Here is a 17,412-nt window from a genome sequence, read left to right on the forward strand (position 1 = left end):
TATTATTATTACAATAGTAAGATGTTTTAAAAAGTAATTTAAATTACTTTCTTTTCTTTCTACTACAGTTTCATATCAACAGAGAGAAAAGACATCAGTCTGTGAGCGTCATCTGCTGGAGAAAGACTGAAAGGTCAGTTAGTCCTATATAAACTATGGCACTTTGGACAGATTCAAAGTCTCACAAACCACCCATGATACAAACTAACGCTATGTTATTTGGGTTTTTTTCTTCTTTTTTTATTATTATTTTTTATTATATATATATATATATATATATATATATATATATATATATATATATATATAAGTCATGAGATAGATGTGTAGATAAAACGACTGAGATAAACTAAACTGAATCTAGAGCACCTCATCTTAAATCATTGTAACGTGCACTGCATCATCTTATTTTAAATGGAAACTATATTTAATCAAGCTCCTGAGCTGTACACCTTAAAACTGTATTAATTTACAGTTTGCATTTCATTCACAAAAGTCTAGCATGTAGCTTTTTCCCATCAGCATCTGCTTTCTCTCAATGATGTCACTGCTGCTGAATCAGTCGCTCGTCACAGTCTTGCAATCTACACCCATAATTTTCAGGTGAGTGTGTTTTCGGGTGAAGGCAAGCCCCGTAGGTGACAGTCAGCAGGTTAGGGGTGTTGCAACAGTATTGTGTCAGCTTAGGAGAGGCCAGGGGCATTAATTCCATCTACAGTTTGAACAAGAGCAGCCCCATTACGAAAACCATGCGGATTTACTAAGCAGCTGACTCGATCCCAGTCTGGTTGCTCCACCTCCATCTCCTCCTTCAAGTTTAGACCTAAATCTAACTGAGGTCGCAGCCGCAGATCTGTGAAGCCACTAGTCAAGCAGTTTCTCAAGAAGAGGAAGCAGGGGAAGCAGGCGGTGTGTGCGTGTGCAGACAGAGCCAAACAGAAAAGTTACAATGGCTGACAATAAAATGGGTCCAATCTCCAGGCTGGGGCAGGATTTCTTGCGAGACGGGTCCAGAAATCCCTAAACAGAGCTCAAGAGAAGGTAAGCCACTGTTTCATGCGTAGAATGTTGAAATGATTGAAATCACAAGGTTTTACTTTAGTCATCAAACCTCTATTCAAGCGATCTGGCAAAAATAGGTCTGCTTTACGTTTTCTTCAACAGTCAACGGGGATCCCTGTTAGAGTAGAGGATAACCATACTTATTATTCAGCAGTATTGATTGGCTATATATCACTAATTATACACCCTAGTGGCTCAGATATTGACTTTAATGCACGTATTTTAGTACATTCAATGATAAAACAGACTTTAGTTTCTTTGCAATATGCAGCGTTTTACTGTACAGCTGTATGTGAACAAAGCTGCCACTTCCTGTCTGTGCACTTCCCCTCTCAAACCTTAAACCTTCTCAGTCATTTTGTGGTTGCGTGTTGTTTTTGCACCACCTGAAAACTCTCTGGATGGACGTATATATACAAGTCACTGTGGAAAATGTTGTAAACTACTGTCTGTTAATTTTGTGAAATACAGTATTTTTAGGTTGGTGGCATCAAAATATCTGCATTCAGTGAACCTTAAAACATCCTTATCGATGAAACATGCGGTTTATGTTCAATTCACTCATACACTCAGCACTACAAAATATGTAGTGACTCACATTCAACATCTATATTTTTACACATGACTCTATGGTGAGCAGGTGGAAGAGTTCCATAAGTTAGAGCATATTTTTCAATCTATTTGTTTTGCAGATAAGACAACACCAGGTGCCTTAAAAGAGCTTAGAAATAGAGTAACATTAACCAGACTTGGTCTAAGTAAAGCTGTTTTATCTTCTACAGGTTCTTCAGAAATTGGGTAAAACAATGGAGACTAAGGATGAACATTTTGAGTTATGCTCCCAGAACCTCAACAAGCAGCAGGTGCGGTCTACACCACACACACCTCCTCCTTACACACTTCAGTGCAACTTTGAGAAGGGCAAAGGCTGAGTACAAACTGTAGAACAAAGCAACAAATGATGATTCTTTCAAAATTTTTAGTGTGAGCTAATGTAGATCAAGATGCATTTTACATTTTGTTGGAGAATTTTCCTCTTTTTGTTTGCATATCTTGCAAATCCAAAATCTATATGGGGTGTTTACTACCTAACACACTCTGGGCCTAAAATGTGAAAATAATAAACATATATTTGGGCTTATGCCTTGGCTAGTGCGTGTAAGGAAATGCAAAATATGTGTTAAGTGTAAGAATATGTGCCAAGTGTCCCATGATTTCAGTCTACATCATCAAGTGTGCAAATGTGTGCACACACAGGGCTTTGTTTCCCTGCTTAGTTTATGTCATGAAGCCAGCACACAAGTTCAGACAATCAGCTTGGCCTTGAAAACAGGAAATACGTGATACAGATCCAGCCTTGTAACATTTATCAAACAAAATATGCACAAGTGTGCTTTATTTTGCATACTAATGACAACTAATGGGGTTATACCACGCATAATTAGGGCTGATATTTTTATCTGTTAAACCAGACACAAGCATACTATATTAGACACAAAAGTCAAAAAACGGGAAGGAAATGCCCTTGCTGACAAGCAGAAAAAAAACAAAACAAAACACTTTCACTTCACTGCCACGACCACATCACATTGCCTAATATTGTATAATTTGACTAAAACCCATTACTAATTTAAGCTTTTAAATTTGGTTGATTATGCCGTCCGTACATTTTTGTGTATGACATAAACCTAATTCCATTTATCTTGTTTTCAGACGGATGGAGTGAGATTGTTCAAAGATGTTAAGGCCTATTACGCAGCTGTGAAAGGTTAGTATGACCTTTTAAAATTACAACATTAAACTGTGGAGTAAGTGGCACTGTAGACAACCCTAATTTAAAACAGCTGACCAAGCAATTTGACTTTTAATTACTTGAAAATACACTCCTGCACCGTCTGTTGTCAGCTGCTGCCCTTTCAGAAAGCCAGTGTTAGTTTGACATTTGGGTTTGGGCGTAGCAGCTGTAGCACAGCTCCTCCCCAAAACAATGCCTCTACAGCGAGCTCTGTGTGGTATTCACCATCGTCATAATTTAACTTTCAACAATATCCTGCTCATTTTTCTAGCTGTACATGAAACATCAAAGAAACTATCCCAGACATTAAGAGATGTCTATGAGTCAGACTGGGATGGATTGGAAGACCTTGCTGTCATTACTGATGTATGTATAAAATGATTGTGTACTACACCATAGCTTTTGATAGATATTGGAAAAACATATTTATTGATTTATTGGCATGAACTATAAATAATGGCACTATTTTTTAGAGCGAAGACTTACTGTGGAATGATTTTGAGGAGAAAATAAATGACCAACTTGTCCGCACAATGGAGAACTACACAAGTCAGTTTCCAGAGGTTAAGGTAACTTTATTCTTAATCTTCTTTTCCATACAAATGTTATATTATTAAATGATAATTTTACTTTAAGGAAAGGGTTGCCAAACGCGGTCGTAAATTAGTAGACTATGATTCTGCTCGACATCATTTGGAGGCTCTTCAAAGTGCCAAGAAGAAGGATGATGCCAAAATAACTAAGGTAGTAGTGCACAATTTCCCAAAATAATAAATATGATACAGTGACTTTAAGACTCATTGTATTTTAGGCAGAAGAAGAGTTCAATAAAACCCAGAGTGTCTTTGAGGAGATTAATAACGAGCTGAGAGAAGAACTGCCAGAACTCTATCAGAGGTATAGCTATAATCTGTTATCAAAATGTTTCAATTAGAGGTGGGAAAAAAATGAAACAATTCATAATGTTATGAATGATGTTTTGAAGATACACAAACTTTGCTGCAAAGTTTGGATGTGCTGCAAAATGCTTCAAAAAGTGTTGCATAAAAATAAAAATTATTCACACGTATTCCTTCAAACGACGGTATTAAGTAATATTTCTGTCCATTTGTGTAATAGTAGTTTTAGAGTTCTTTCACATTTGATACTGATACTGATACCTAAACCTCAATCTAATGGCAACCTTGAAATTAATTTTGGTCAATATTGCCCACCCCGAGTTAAAAAAAAAACACTATTTTAAAACACTACTGTACAGAGCAAACTGTGATGATTGCATAAATATAAATAATAAAATACAAATAAAAGATATTGGAGAAGATTGGGAGGTGTTCTTTTGAGATCCTAAAAAAAAAAACACATGCCAACAAATCATGTTTTCCAATCCTGCCAAAAAAAACCTAAACTCTATGTTTATCTCTGCAGTCGGATTGGCTGCTATGTGACCGTCTTCCAAAACATATCCAACCTCAGAGACGTCTTCTACAAAGAAACGAGTGTGGTAAGAGACAACACGCATGATTTTAATCGCAAATGTTGCGTAATGAACAATTTTTTTACATTTTTTATTTGCAGCTAAACCGTGACTTGTACAACGTTATGAAAAAACTTGAGACCCAGCATTCAGGCAAAGCCTTTATTGTGAAGGGTCTGGACACGTAAGTCAGATGAAGTCTACTGAGGTTTATTGTTAACTAAATATCATCATATAGTCATGCTGACGTCTCTTGTTATCTCAGCGCAACAAGCAAGTCAAAGAAGAAAAGATCACTGGTTATATCCAATCCCATTCCATGTAACACTGCCTTCCCAGCTGACCACGTGTCCATCCACTCCAACGGCGCTGACACATCTTCCACGTCGAGCCAGCAGTCTCAAAATGTCACAGAAGAACAGGGAGAAGACAGTGGTTCTTCATCTAAAGACGTGCACTCCTCAGACTCAGACCTCAGCTCCAGTGGCAGCAACACGCCTCAAAGACGGTCCGTGTGCGATCATGAGAACAGTGACAGCAGCAGCGGGAATCACTCTATAACAGAAGTACAAGCAGGTGCAGAATCAGAACTACCCACCAATCAATCACAGGACACAGAGGAAGAAGCACCGACAAATACGGAAGTGAGTCAAGAGGTAGCCACTGAGTCTACAGATGGTGATGATCCACAGAGTCTCTCACAGGACAATGTTTGCGATGTGCCAGTGGAGCAGCCCAAAGCCAAACCACCACCAGTTCCAGCTCCACGCCTGTCCTTTCGTAGGGCAGAGAGACCCCCACCAAAGCCTGAAACACAGGAGCAGCTTGACCAAGAAGACCCCCCAAATCCACCAGATTTTTTATACAAGGTAACTGTTTATTTTTATGGCAAATGAACATGAATGGCACAGATATTCCTCTCATTAAAGTATGAAATAATTTTAAGCTTATAACTGTGCTTGACTACACAGCAGAGTATTGTTTTGCATGGCTCTCTTACATGCATCACTGCTTCACTAATGGTCCAGATAAAAATGTGGACATATTCTTTTTCTGAATTCTAAAATGTTGTGGTATAGATTTACTTAGTTCTTGATAACCCTTTAAGTTTTCATAGACTGAGAAAAGGTGCTCATAATCCTAATAAATTCTTGTAACCAGGCAGTGGCGCTAGAGAGCCATGCAGCGAGTGAAGACGGCCATCTCCAGTTTGATGAGGGAGATGTGATTCTAGTGCTGTCTGGCTCTCAAGAGGTTTGTTTTTTATTGTAGAATTTTTTTTTCTAAACTTTGAACAGTGTCACTTTATACACATACCTTACATATGGTGCTAATACTATTACAACAACTAAACGGTGAATGCTACAATTTCCCCTGCATTTCCTCTACCATCACTACCAATAATATTTGTATTATTGACTATTATTAAATATAAAATATTAATATATTTCGTGAGTTTGTTATAATACAGAAAAACAAATGTCCTTTACATTGATATTTGCACATTTTACAGGACGGCCTGCTGAGGGGAATCCAGGAGGAGAGATGGCTTCAGCACAGAGATGTACAGAGTCACGCAGGGCTCGTCTCCGAGAAACTCCTAAGGCCTGTACAGCCTGAATAGTACAGCCTGTACAGTCTGTTTTCTGTTCTTCAGAAACGCATAGACAAGAGCAAGAGTGAATGGTATTAGGAAAACTGGACTGGGCAGATGTCATTTTTTAAATTTAAAGCTTGTTGAACAAATGTCAAAGATCAATTTATATGAAATACTGTGAAACTGTTTTTATAAACCTATATATGCACCTATAATAAAGTTGTATGATTTTTATTTTTTTGTTATTGTGTTGCATAAGTGTGGTTCCTGCATTTGTTCTGCACCAGCACCATGTAGCCAATGGTAGGTTATGTGCATTATTGGTGAATTTGAGATTTCATTTATTTATTGTGTATGTTAGATGGCTATATGACACAATCTATTACTTAAAACTCTTATGTCATAAAGCAAAAGTGCTGAATTGCACTGCTAGACCTTTCTGCCTTCTTTTGTGGCCATGCCTTTTTGGCAGTGCCCAGTCTTGTCTGGTCTCTGAAGCTAAACGAGGCCCTGGGCCTGGTTAGTGCTTGGTTGAGAGACCACTGTGAATATCAGGTGCCATAATTAGGGAGCAGTGGCTCTAGTGGGAACTTGTTGGGCATCACTCCACTTCAAAAAACTTCACCCACCTTGACTTTGCCTAGTATGAAAGTGCGTGAGCCTTGGTGATTGTGGGAGGGCCCAGATTGGCAGCCTTGATTTTTGGCAGCCTTGATTTTGCCAGTCTACCCCAGGGCAGCTGGGGAAAAGGGCGGAGTGAATAAATGATGCACTGTAAATCGTTTTGAGTGTCTTGAAAGGCGCTGTCTAAATCCAGTGCATTATTATTGCTTAGTGTCATTTTGTCCAGGCTTTCAACAAACTTTATCATTTCATGAATCACATGAAACTGCCTCCCAAGGCCTAGTTAGTTTGGGTTAATTGTGTTTTTGCACGTTTGTCCCTCTCTTTTTGGACACGTCCTCACTGGTCGTATGCACGTATTTACGCACGAGATTTACTGGAACAGGCGTTTTTTCTCACGCGTGGGTGCGCAGGACAAGGGGGCGTTGTATCAGACTCGAGTAGCAGCTGGGGTGGAGTTTATGCACGATTTGGGACCCACATGCTTTAAATTCCCTTCGCGTTTTATCCCACGCCACACGAGGCTGTTGGGGCAGTTGTTTTCAGTGGATGCGATGTGGATAGTGGCACAGTTATGGCTCATCTGTCTCAGCCTCTGGCTCCCAGCTCGGCTCCACGGAGCTGTGGTTGTCTCCAAAAGAGATGTTCCAGATCAGGTACGACACAAGAGCTTAATGCGAAACTTTGAATCACATGTGGTATCACATGTATGTTTAGAAACTGGTTGTATGCACTTTTTTGTTTCCTTGAACCTATAGAGTGATGAACAATTGGGACCTGGGATCATGTAAAATATGCACCATGAAATGTTATCCTTTACATTTAAGCTTGTAAAGATATGGGCACTTAGCAGTACAGTTATGAACACCTTCCAAATCATTTATGATGGGTAAAAGTACATCTGCAAATTCTCCATAGCTATGTAAGCCTTTGCCCCAGTGTCTGCCATCCAGAATCTCAAAGGGAGAGAAGTGACTGAGGCAGTGGTGCTTAACATTTTTTATTTATTTATTTATTTTTGTTTTTAATGTCAGTGTCCCTTATTGCTTTTCTTTTTTTTTTTTCCAACCCCTCATCCTTCTCCTAGGCTGCACGATAAAGTACTACTTATAAATAATACATATTTTATAGATCAGTAATCAATATAAAATTCAGCAGTCTACTTTGGACTAAGAAGCGCTAGTGACTCGCTGTGATCCTAGGTAGTGAATCACTGCTGAATCACAAACTTCTACACAAATCAATCTAATGTCACAGAACTCATATTTGATTTTTCTTTTGTCCCGACAAGAATAACACTTTTAAGTTTTCATATTTACATAAGGCTGCTCATTATAATGTAATGATCTGATATTTTGTGTTTAGATCAGAGTTGACACCTTTTGTTGTTCTTGTTACTGTTTATGTTGTTGTTAATGTTCATAAAACTGCTTTTGTAAGTGACACCTGGCACAATGCCGACAAGTTGATTTGAAGGTTCTATTGGTCATGTCCTGGTCTGTTTTGGAGACTGGCTCTATTGAGTTGAGACTGCTGTTGTTTTAGCTCTTGTTTTGGCGTGGGTTACAGCCGACAGCCTTGTGTTCAGAAAATAAAGAACCAGAAGAAATTCAGTGTGTTTCTTTAGATCAGAACGCTACAAAAGTTCCATTTACCACCAAACTAAGACTGAGATTTATCAGCGTGATTTGCATTGCCTGATGGTTTCTACAATTTCCTATGAATATAAAAAAAAGTGACACATGTATTTTTTATTTTTTACAGGACAGAAGCTCTGGATCTATGGGTGTAAGAAACTACTAAACTACTACTGAATACAAAAAACAAAAACAAAATACAAAACAAAACTTCATGACAATTGTGTACATGAGAATTCTGGGCTAGTTTTTGAGTCACAGTGGCTGATTGTTTGTGTTTAGCCTCTTCCAAACTTTATTCTATTGCTTCCACATGGCGCTTGGCATCTGCTGTTCTTCATTTCCTAACTGACTACAACTAATGTTACAGTGCTTTCTATCTGAATACTTGTATCTGGATTAAAGGTGCACTATGTAACTTTTCTGGTGAGGAGTCTGTCACCTGATTGACTCCATGGCGATGTTTTTGCTTTGCCTGGGATGTTTCACAGTATTGCATTAAACATGTTCATCTTGCATTTATTGAATTTTGAGTATTAATGTTGATTCAAAATAGCTAGAAAAACTGATCTGACCTGTAACTTGACCCAGAGTCTCTTGCTTTTTTCCATGGAGTTAAATAAGTTTAATGTTGTCTATAATGTAGACAATACCAGGCAAAGAAGTAGTATGACTAAAGAAACAAGCAGTTAGTGAGTCATCCACCGAAAAAGTTGCATAGTGCTTTAACGCATCACTATATTTTGTGTGGTTTTTTTTAAATGTATTTTTTATCTTTTCTCCAGAAAGTGGAGGTGTACAGCGTGACGGTGGACTGCACGGTCACCTCACGTTTCGCTCACACCGTCATGACGTCCAAGGCCCTGAACAAGGCCAACAGCTCACAGGAAATCTTCTTTGAGGTGGAGCTCCCCAAGACTGCGTTCATCACCAACTTCAGCATGTCAGTTTTGCCCCTGTTGCTCTAGTTAGGATACAATGTAAAGGACAATTCAAACCATGTCTCTATATATTTAGTTTTTATATGTATGTATTTAACTTAAAATTAAAAGTTTAGGCTATAACTGAACTTACTGTGAGGAAAAATACTGTACACATTTCTCATTCCATGTTAATCAGATTACGGTATATACCAGATTATTAAATGAAGTGCGGTCACGCTGTTGAATGTAATAATGTCATAATCTTGCAGGGTAGGTTTCTGTATAAACTCTAAGGGAGATACACTGTTTCTGAAAGAACTTGTACTGGTTAGGGACTGGGTCATGGCTTTAAATCCTTTCAAATCACAACAATTACGCCTTTAGAGTTGAATAATGCTGGTCCCACTTTCAGAAGATCTTGTGAACAATTTAATTCACTTTTACTTATTTACAGTGACAGAGAAGATATTGAACTTTGTGCCAGTTTTTGTTTCATGTGCATAGACCCAGTAATTACAAAGATATTAACCATAAACCAGGTCAATACTTCTGCAATCTGACTTGAACAGTAAAATTCGCCCATACACTTCAGATCTGTTCTGACATGTTCCACAGTATACATGTCATGTCTGTGTGCAACCTGTATTTTGTTTTTACTTTGATATTTGACTCCACAGGGAAATAGATGGTCAAGTGTATGTAGGAGAAGTGAAAGAGAAGGAAAAAGCCAAGAAACAGTACGATAAAGCTGTCTCTTCCGGACAGACTGCTGGCTTAGTCAAGTAAGTGTTTATACTGGATGTCTTTCTTTATCTTTATTTATACAGTGGGAACCAATGAGAGCACTGTTTAAAATACAATACAAGCAGAAAAACAAACAAAAAACAAGTATACAAGTCCTTATAAAACACTAAAAACTGGTGCATGAGTGTGTATAAAAGTTTGTTACCAGATTATTGAATTACGATTGTGTCACCAGTGTATCTAGTTTTACTTTTCTTTGAAGTTTATCCCATTTGCATGATTTGTTCTTGATCTCTTGCAGTGCACCATCGCAATAACGCTTTTGAACCTTTCGCAGGGCATCTGGGAGAAACATGGAGAAATTTGCAGTATCTGTCAACATTGCAGCTTCCAGTTATGTTGTGTTTACATTAACCTATGAGGAACTTCTCCAAAGAAAACTCGGCAAATATGAGATCCTGGCACGGGTAAAACCAAAGCAAGTCGTCCAGGAGTTTAAGGTGAAGTGATTCAGGCTTTTTCATAAATATTGAAACGACATTCTTCATTAAGCTGTTGTGTTTCATGCTGGCACAGATCGTGGCAAACATCTTTGAGCCACAGGGCCTTACTTTTGTTGAGACAGAATCAACCTTCCTGTCCAATGACCTGCTCCTTCTGGTGGAGAAAACTGTCACTGACAAAAAGGTAATGTCAGTAAACCGTTCAGTTAGCCAAGCATAAATCTAAGGATGATTTATTTTTGCAGGCACATATTTCTTTCTCGCCAACAATGGAACAGCAAAGGGGTTGTCCAGAATGTGAGGGATCGATAATTGATGGAGATTTCATTATCAAATATGACGTTAAACGAGAAAAGGTTTTGGGGGACGTTCAGGTAAGACATGGTTATTGCACATTATTGTCAGCATGTGATATTGATGCAGCTACTATTGTTTGATTTCTTGGTTATTAGTGTTCATTTTATGTTTTTTTTATGTAATTAATTGTGCACTTTTTAATTACCTGTAAATCCATACAGTAGAAACATATTATGTGCTATACAAATTGTTCTAAAATAACACTTTTCACGTTTAAGAGGGTTTGATCCCAGCTCTCACCAGTATGTACTGTTGTGTCCTTGAGCAAGAATCTTAAACTGCATTAGTTCATTAAATTGGTGTTACTCTTCTATCCATTTTTAACAAAACATTTAGGCAAAACACTACTATTCATAATGTTCATTCTTGTATTTTCCATGCTATATTTTTACATTATTGTAGAAAAGAAACTACTTCTATTGACAACCGTTCATGATTCTTTTGAAATATACACTATATACTACAACGGATGTACAACACACTTTCGGCAGCCTTACATTTTTTCTATAATGGTATTTAAGGAAGTGCTATTTAACTTCCCTGGTGGAGACTTGCTTGTTTCCATGGTAATGTTTCCCTATATGGCATTAAACTGCTTAATCTTGCATTTTCCCCCCAATTACAGCTGTTTGTATAGCCAACAAATACCTTGAAAAACCTCTCCATAGATCTGCTCTGTAACTTAGCCTGATGGTGTCACCTGCTTGTCTTTATGGATATAGATACGTTTAATGCCATACTGTGAAACATTTCAGACAAAGCAACAACATCTCCATTGAGACAAGGAAGTGCACCTTTAAATAATACAAAATTATCAGAATAATAGTGTTTATGTTTAATGTTGGCTTCTTTACAGATTGTCAATGGATATTTTGTGCATTTTTTTGCCCCTCCTGACCTCCCCAGAGTCCCGGTCAATGTGGTGTTTGTCATTGACAGAAGCGGGTCAATGGGTGGATTAAAGATGATGCAGGTAAAATTGTTAATTCTGTGTAAACAAATGTAATCTCTCTTTATAAAAAATAAATAAATACTGTATTTTGTTTATTGTATCAGACCAGGCAAGCACTCTCGGCCATTTTGAGTGACCTCCACCAAGAAGACCACTTTGCTTTGATAATATTTGATCATAGAATTGAAAAATGGAAAAAATATCTTACCAAAGCAACAGAGAAGAATATCACTGATGCCCAAAGTTTTGTAAGAAGCATATCGAAAGACGGCTGTAAGTGAAATCTCTAAGCTCGAATCTAAAAACATGTTCTTTTTGGATAAGATAGACAGCACTGTAGCCTTGATTTTTTATTATAGCTGCCAAAAACATAGTATTTCAGTCCAATGTCTCTACTCTTTAGCCACCGACATTCATAGCGCTCTGCAGGAGGCTGTGACGATGTTGAAGGAAAGCCATAAGAACAACGCTGTACCAGAGAGAAGTACCGATATGATCATTTTACTCACTGATGGAAATCCAAGCCATGGTGAGTTTGTATGTGACATTTTATAATCTGTGTATGAAATTTGCATAATGTTTTGGGTTATGTGTTTTTAACTAGGAGTGAGGAGCATCCCTGTGATTCAGAAAAATATTCAGGCTGCCATCGCTGGGAACATGTCATTATTTTGTCTTGGTTTTGGGAATGACGTGGATTACTCTTTCCTGGATGTAATGGCAAGGGAGAATTTAGGAGTGGCACGAAGGATCTTTGAGGGCTCAGATGCCGTTCTTCAAGTTCAGGTACTCTACACAGAGACACAGCGCAAATTAAAAATAAACAAGTTCTGTACAAGTAAATTTTAAATGTGTTTCAGGGTTTTTATGAAGAGATTTCCAAGCCACTGCTGTTAAACGTGGGCCTGAGATATTCTGACAATGCAGTAATGACTCAAAATGACTTCCGACACTTGTTTGCCGGTTCCGAGATTGTAGTGGCTGGAAAACTACCTGACGACAGTATCGATAATTTGTTGGTGGAGGTGTTTGCCCAGGGGGTAAGACATTTATTTTTTTTTTAAGTTTAAACAATTTAAAAATCAAATGTAGCATAAGGCTGCATACGTTTAACATCTGTTTAAAGATTTGATTGTAATCACCGCGAAAAATAAAGTTGTATTATTTGATGTCAGGACGAGTTCATTATTGCTATCAAATATATTTCTAGATCACAAATGCACATTTTATTTTAATTATGTTTCTGATTTTTTTTTTTCTTTTTTCAGCCCAATATTGACTTTCAGGTCCAAGGTCAGGCTAATGTTGAGGATTGGAACGTCATCTACCCAAATGAGGAATACATCTTTGGGAACTTCACTGAGCGCCTCTGGGCCTATCTCACCATCCAACAGCTTTTGGAAAAGAGGTTTCTTTAAAATCTTAATTTATACTAAAACCCTTATGCATATACATTCTTTTTGAAATGTTTTGCTGCTAGTGACATCGGCGATGAGAAGGAGAAGAATAAGGCAAAGGCCCTGGACATGTCTCTGAAATACAGCTTTGTCACTCCTCTCACCTCGATGCTCGTCACCAAACCCGAAACTGAAGATGGAAATGACAAACTCGTGGCAGATAAACTGACTGAAGGTATTCTACTATAGCATTGTATGTATCGGATTGCCTCCTTATGTTCATGTAATAAAACTAAACTGATTATGCACAAAACTAAAGCATAGATGATTTGCTATGATAAGTTAAATACCAAATAATTAATTAAGCTGAAATCTTGTCTTTTGATTGTTTTAAAGATCAGAGACAAAAAGCTGAAAGGGCCCGTGGTGCGACTGGTGCACAAACCCCAAATGTAGGCACCATTCCTGCCTATCCTGCTCTCAAAGGCAGAAGCGGAGGAGGTAGAGGAGGTGGAGGAGGTGGAGGAGGTGGAGGCAGAAGCTGGAGTTCACGAGTAGATGGTAATACATTTTGAGTATAAAGTTGTGTATTACTTACAGCATAGTTTTGGAAACTGTTTGAATTGTGTGGTTTAACAAGTTTAAAGGTCAAGTTATAATGTTACCTCATCACAAACATACCCAGATTTGTGTTTTGTTTCATTCACACATTTTGGAGTAACCCTTTATTATTAGTCTGTCTACATCTCTAAAGGTCAAAACGCTCAGTTCCACCTTGTGATGCAATGTAGAAGTAGTTTAACAAGTTAACCACTATCTTTTACCTTTTATTTGGTAGGAATTGGCTGAAATTATCCAAATGATTGTAGTGAAGGTGTATGGAGTTTAAAAACACCGTGGAGCACTTCCTGTATTACCTTATGACATCACAAGTTGGAACAGAGTGTTTTCAGCTAAATATGCAGGGTTTGTGTGTTAAAAATCTATGAATGAAACATTTTTCATTAATTTGTTCATTTTTTTTTAAATGGGGAAACAACATTATAACATAGATTTTAAAAAAATAGCATAATATGGGCCCTTTACGTATATTGACACTGCACTGCATAAGACACTGCATAATATTTATTTTGCTACGGTTGTTCTGCAGTGGATGGAGACCCACACTTCATGATCGAGCTGCCTGAACGAGATGACGCTCTGTGCTTTAACATCAACGATAAACCAGGAACGATTTTCAACCTAGTGAGGGATCCTAAATCAGGTAAATAATCAGATCAACTATTTATACACAGACATTTATCCTATTCTAGCGACATGGGCCTCAAGTTGGTTACAGACAGACAGCATTTCATTTATCAGGGTTGATTTGTATTTAAGAGGCAGGAATTCACAATATTACACAATTTTCAGTATTAAGCCTTACAAAAAACTCCTGTATTCCCTATATATGAATCATCTATAGTGTCAAATGAATTGCAGGACCCTAAGACAATTATTTTATTGGTTTATCATTTTTTAGTTTGCATAATTGTTACTTTGTCTGTGGTTTCAACCTCATTATACAAATATTACACTTTGTAGTAATGTACTTGTCATTTTCAGGATTCGTTGTCAATGGAGAGATCATAGGAAAAAACGTTGCTGGAGATGAAGCTAATATGAAAACGTACTTTGGTCGATTTGGCATTACCCATAGTTCACTGGGGATAAAGCTTGAGGTGAGCACTCAGAGCATCGCCGTGACCCAAGACGGGGAGCGTGTTCATCTACTCTGGTCCAATACAACCAGAGTCAAACGGCCCAAGTGAGAAACCCAAACTTCACACATACAGTATTTTCACATCAATTTCATTTCTGTTCTAATGTGAAAATGATGTTGTTTCTCCAGTTTAGAAATCAAACTGACCAAAAATTGCAGCCTCACGGTGACGATAAAGCACGCAGTCAAGTTTATGGTCATTAAACACACAAAGATCTGGAAAAGACGCCATGACCAGCAGGAATACTTGGGCTTCTACAACCTGGACAGTCATCACCTGTCGCCTTCAGTTCATGGTCTGCTGGGTAAGACATCAAATGCACTCAAGAAACCTCAAAATTAAAATTAAATAGGTCAATTAAAGCCCCACGTTTTAGACAAAAATAATAAAATAAAAGCCTATATTTTGGCGTTATTCTGTTGCTTTATACCAAAATATTGTTTATATTTTCATGCCATGCAGGTGAAGTGCTGCCACCAGAAAGTTGTGCATTGTTTTCTTTAAAGGGCCTATATTAAGCAAATGTTTAATGATTTCCTCATCAAAAAACATACCTGGAGTTGTGTTTTGTTTCATTCACACATATTTACCACACAAATCATGCATATTTAGGCTGCGTTCTTCTTCTTAAACTGAAAAATACTGTCATCGAGGAAGTGCTTCACTGTGTTTTTAAACTTCATCCACGACATCTTTGCTTGGTGCAGCAGCAGATATTGTAGATTTTCTTTGGCAAACTCAACTGAACAATAGGTAAAACAAAAATATATTTAGAAACGGCAATCATCTATGGTTATTCTAGTGTATTGCAGTAAATAGTAGCTCAATTTAGGCTCCAAATAGCTGTTAACTTTAAAACTACTACAGAATGACATCACAAGGTGGAACAGAGCATTTTGAGCTTTGGTAATGTAGACAGTCTAACAATGGATTATGGAAACGTGTGATGTTTTTGAAAAGGTAACAGTATTATAAACATGGATTAAAGTTCACAGAAGTCAATTTTGCATAAGACAGGACCTTTTGAGTTCAATTTTTCCTGTCGTTTTTGAAAGTAAATGTATGAAAATGATAGTGTCTTACTGTTTTAGACAATACAATATGTCATGGTTCTAAATTATACGCATATATTTGTGTCAACCAATCAAAACCAGCTGCTGTCAATGTAGCTGATGTTGTTTTTGATGTTGAGTTACTTTATATGAAGCTTCTTGAGTCTGAGTTATGGGTCTTTTTTCCTATCCAGGTCAGTTTTATCATGGGGTAAGTTTTGAACTGGCAAACCCGGATCTAGCAGATAGCATCATGTTTGTGAAAGGACGAGAACTCAACGTCACCAGGTGATTGTAGAACTTTTTTCTACCTCCTTTAATTTAACTGTGCTTATAGTTGTTTTTTGTGACTTGCAGACACTCGCAGAAGGACTTCAGCCTGGACGTGATATCTGGAAAAAGTATTGGGTGCTGGTTTGTAGGGAACAATGGCACGGGGCTCATAGATGGAGCAGCCTCTGATTACATTGTGCCAGGTCTCTTTGAGAATTCCTGGGAGTAGATCGGGAATATTGTACAGAATTTGTGGAATTAATAATGTACAATCATCATTTTTGGTCTGGGCGTCATTAAGCACCTCTCCAGAAGGCTGCTCGAAAACTTCTGTATCAAAAGCTGGTACTAACAAAAAAAATAATTCTTGAATACATTTTTTTGTAAAGTGGATTCTGAGGGTTATGGGGCTAATCTGCTGCAATCAGTTCATTTAAATCAAATTGAGACCCAGTTGTTTCAGTGGAGCTCATTGCCAATAAGATCAACTTCACTAACATGTCTATAGTCAATCCTCTATCTATAAAAACTTAACTTAATAAAAACTGAAGCAGAGTGTGGACTTTGAAGGCAGGTTTTTGACTTTGTTGTGTCAAGCGGCATTTCCTGTTGTTCTTATAACCCTGGTAGGCATATTATTACTGTAGGTTATGTACCAAAGGAAACTTGTTCTTCTTTTAAAGAGAAGATATAACTTTAGGAATGAAATATATATTACACAGAGCACTATAGACTACAGTGTATGAAAAGGACAAAAGAATGTTAAGTTTGTTGTATTTTTTCTAAAACAATGCAATTTCATTAAGCTCTATTTTTTGTATTTTGAACATAATAAAGTAGTTATAAAACATAAATGTACGTTTCGTGGACTATCCTTATATCACTTCATGTTTTATTATCATGGACATGCATTTTTTGTTTGGTAAATGGCTGAAAATGGTGAGATTTAGTGCGGGAACAATGATATCCAGCAGGGGGCAGCCTTACGATGTAGAAACCGCTTTGACCCGCCCTCCTCCTCCTCCTCCTCCTCCTCCTCACCCTGAGCTGATTGAAACCAGCCCATTGATCCATGATGAAGCCTTTCAAGTTCACAGAGCACGTGTCTTCACAGGTGTGATGACTGACTGAATGAAAGACCTGGACGATTTTCGACTAAAGCTTCAAATTAGAGTTAGTTTGCACATTAGGCCTACCGCGTGCACGTGTCTCAACCATGCCATAAACGCTGTTAGACTGATTTACTCGTTTTATTTAAG

At 37.7% G+C, this 17,412-nt stretch overlaps 2 protein-coding genes across 2 annotated transcripts; both read left to right on the forward strand.

Annotated features, from left to right (window-relative positions):
* Positions 1–934: 934 nt before the first annotated feature.
* Positions 935–6,132, forward strand: LOC129456159 (bridging integrator 2-like). The gene is given in 13 exon segments (XM_055221712.1): positions 935–968; positions 971–1,041; positions 1,845–1,925; positions 2,776–2,830; positions 3,129–3,223; positions 3,331–3,426; positions 3,494–3,601; positions 3,669–3,754; positions 4,283–4,358; positions 4,433–4,515; positions 4,597–5,200; positions 5,493–5,585; positions 5,845–6,132. Coding segments are annotated over 13 exon segments (1,578 nt in total). The 5' UTR covers positions 935–949; the 3' UTR covers positions 5,956–6,132.
* An 853-nt stretch (positions 6,133–6,985) lies between these two features.
* On the forward strand, positions 6,986–16,998 carry LOC117371020 (inter-alpha-trypsin inhibitor heavy chain H3-like). The gene is made up of 20 exons (XM_055221889.1): positions 6,986–7,208; positions 8,317–8,340; positions 8,975–9,132; positions 9,790–9,894; positions 10,194–10,356; positions 10,433–10,543; positions 10,605–10,733; positions 11,573–11,689; positions 11,773–11,941; positions 12,072–12,197; positions 12,273–12,454; positions 12,529–12,708; positions 12,937–13,076; positions 13,149–13,300; positions 13,462–13,626; positions 14,216–14,329; positions 14,671–14,872; positions 14,957–15,132; positions 16,075–16,168; positions 16,238–16,998. Exons 1-20 carry the CDS (start codon positions 7,014–7,016, stop codon positions 16,380–16,382), a joined length of 2,847 nt encoding a protein of 948 aa, XP_055077864.1. The 5' UTR covers positions 6,986–7,013; the 3' UTR covers positions 16,383–16,998.
* Positions 16,999–17,412: the final 414 nt, after the last annotated feature.

The sequence above is a fragment of the Periophthalmus magnuspinnatus genome, chromosome 5 (assembly GCF_009829125.3).
Source record: "Periophthalmus magnuspinnatus isolate fPerMag1 chromosome 5, fPerMag1.2.pri, whole genome shotgun sequence".
In the NCBI taxonomy this organism is placed as follows: Eukaryota; Metazoa; Chordata; class Actinopteri; order Gobiiformes; family Gobiidae; genus Periophthalmus; species Periophthalmus magnuspinnatus.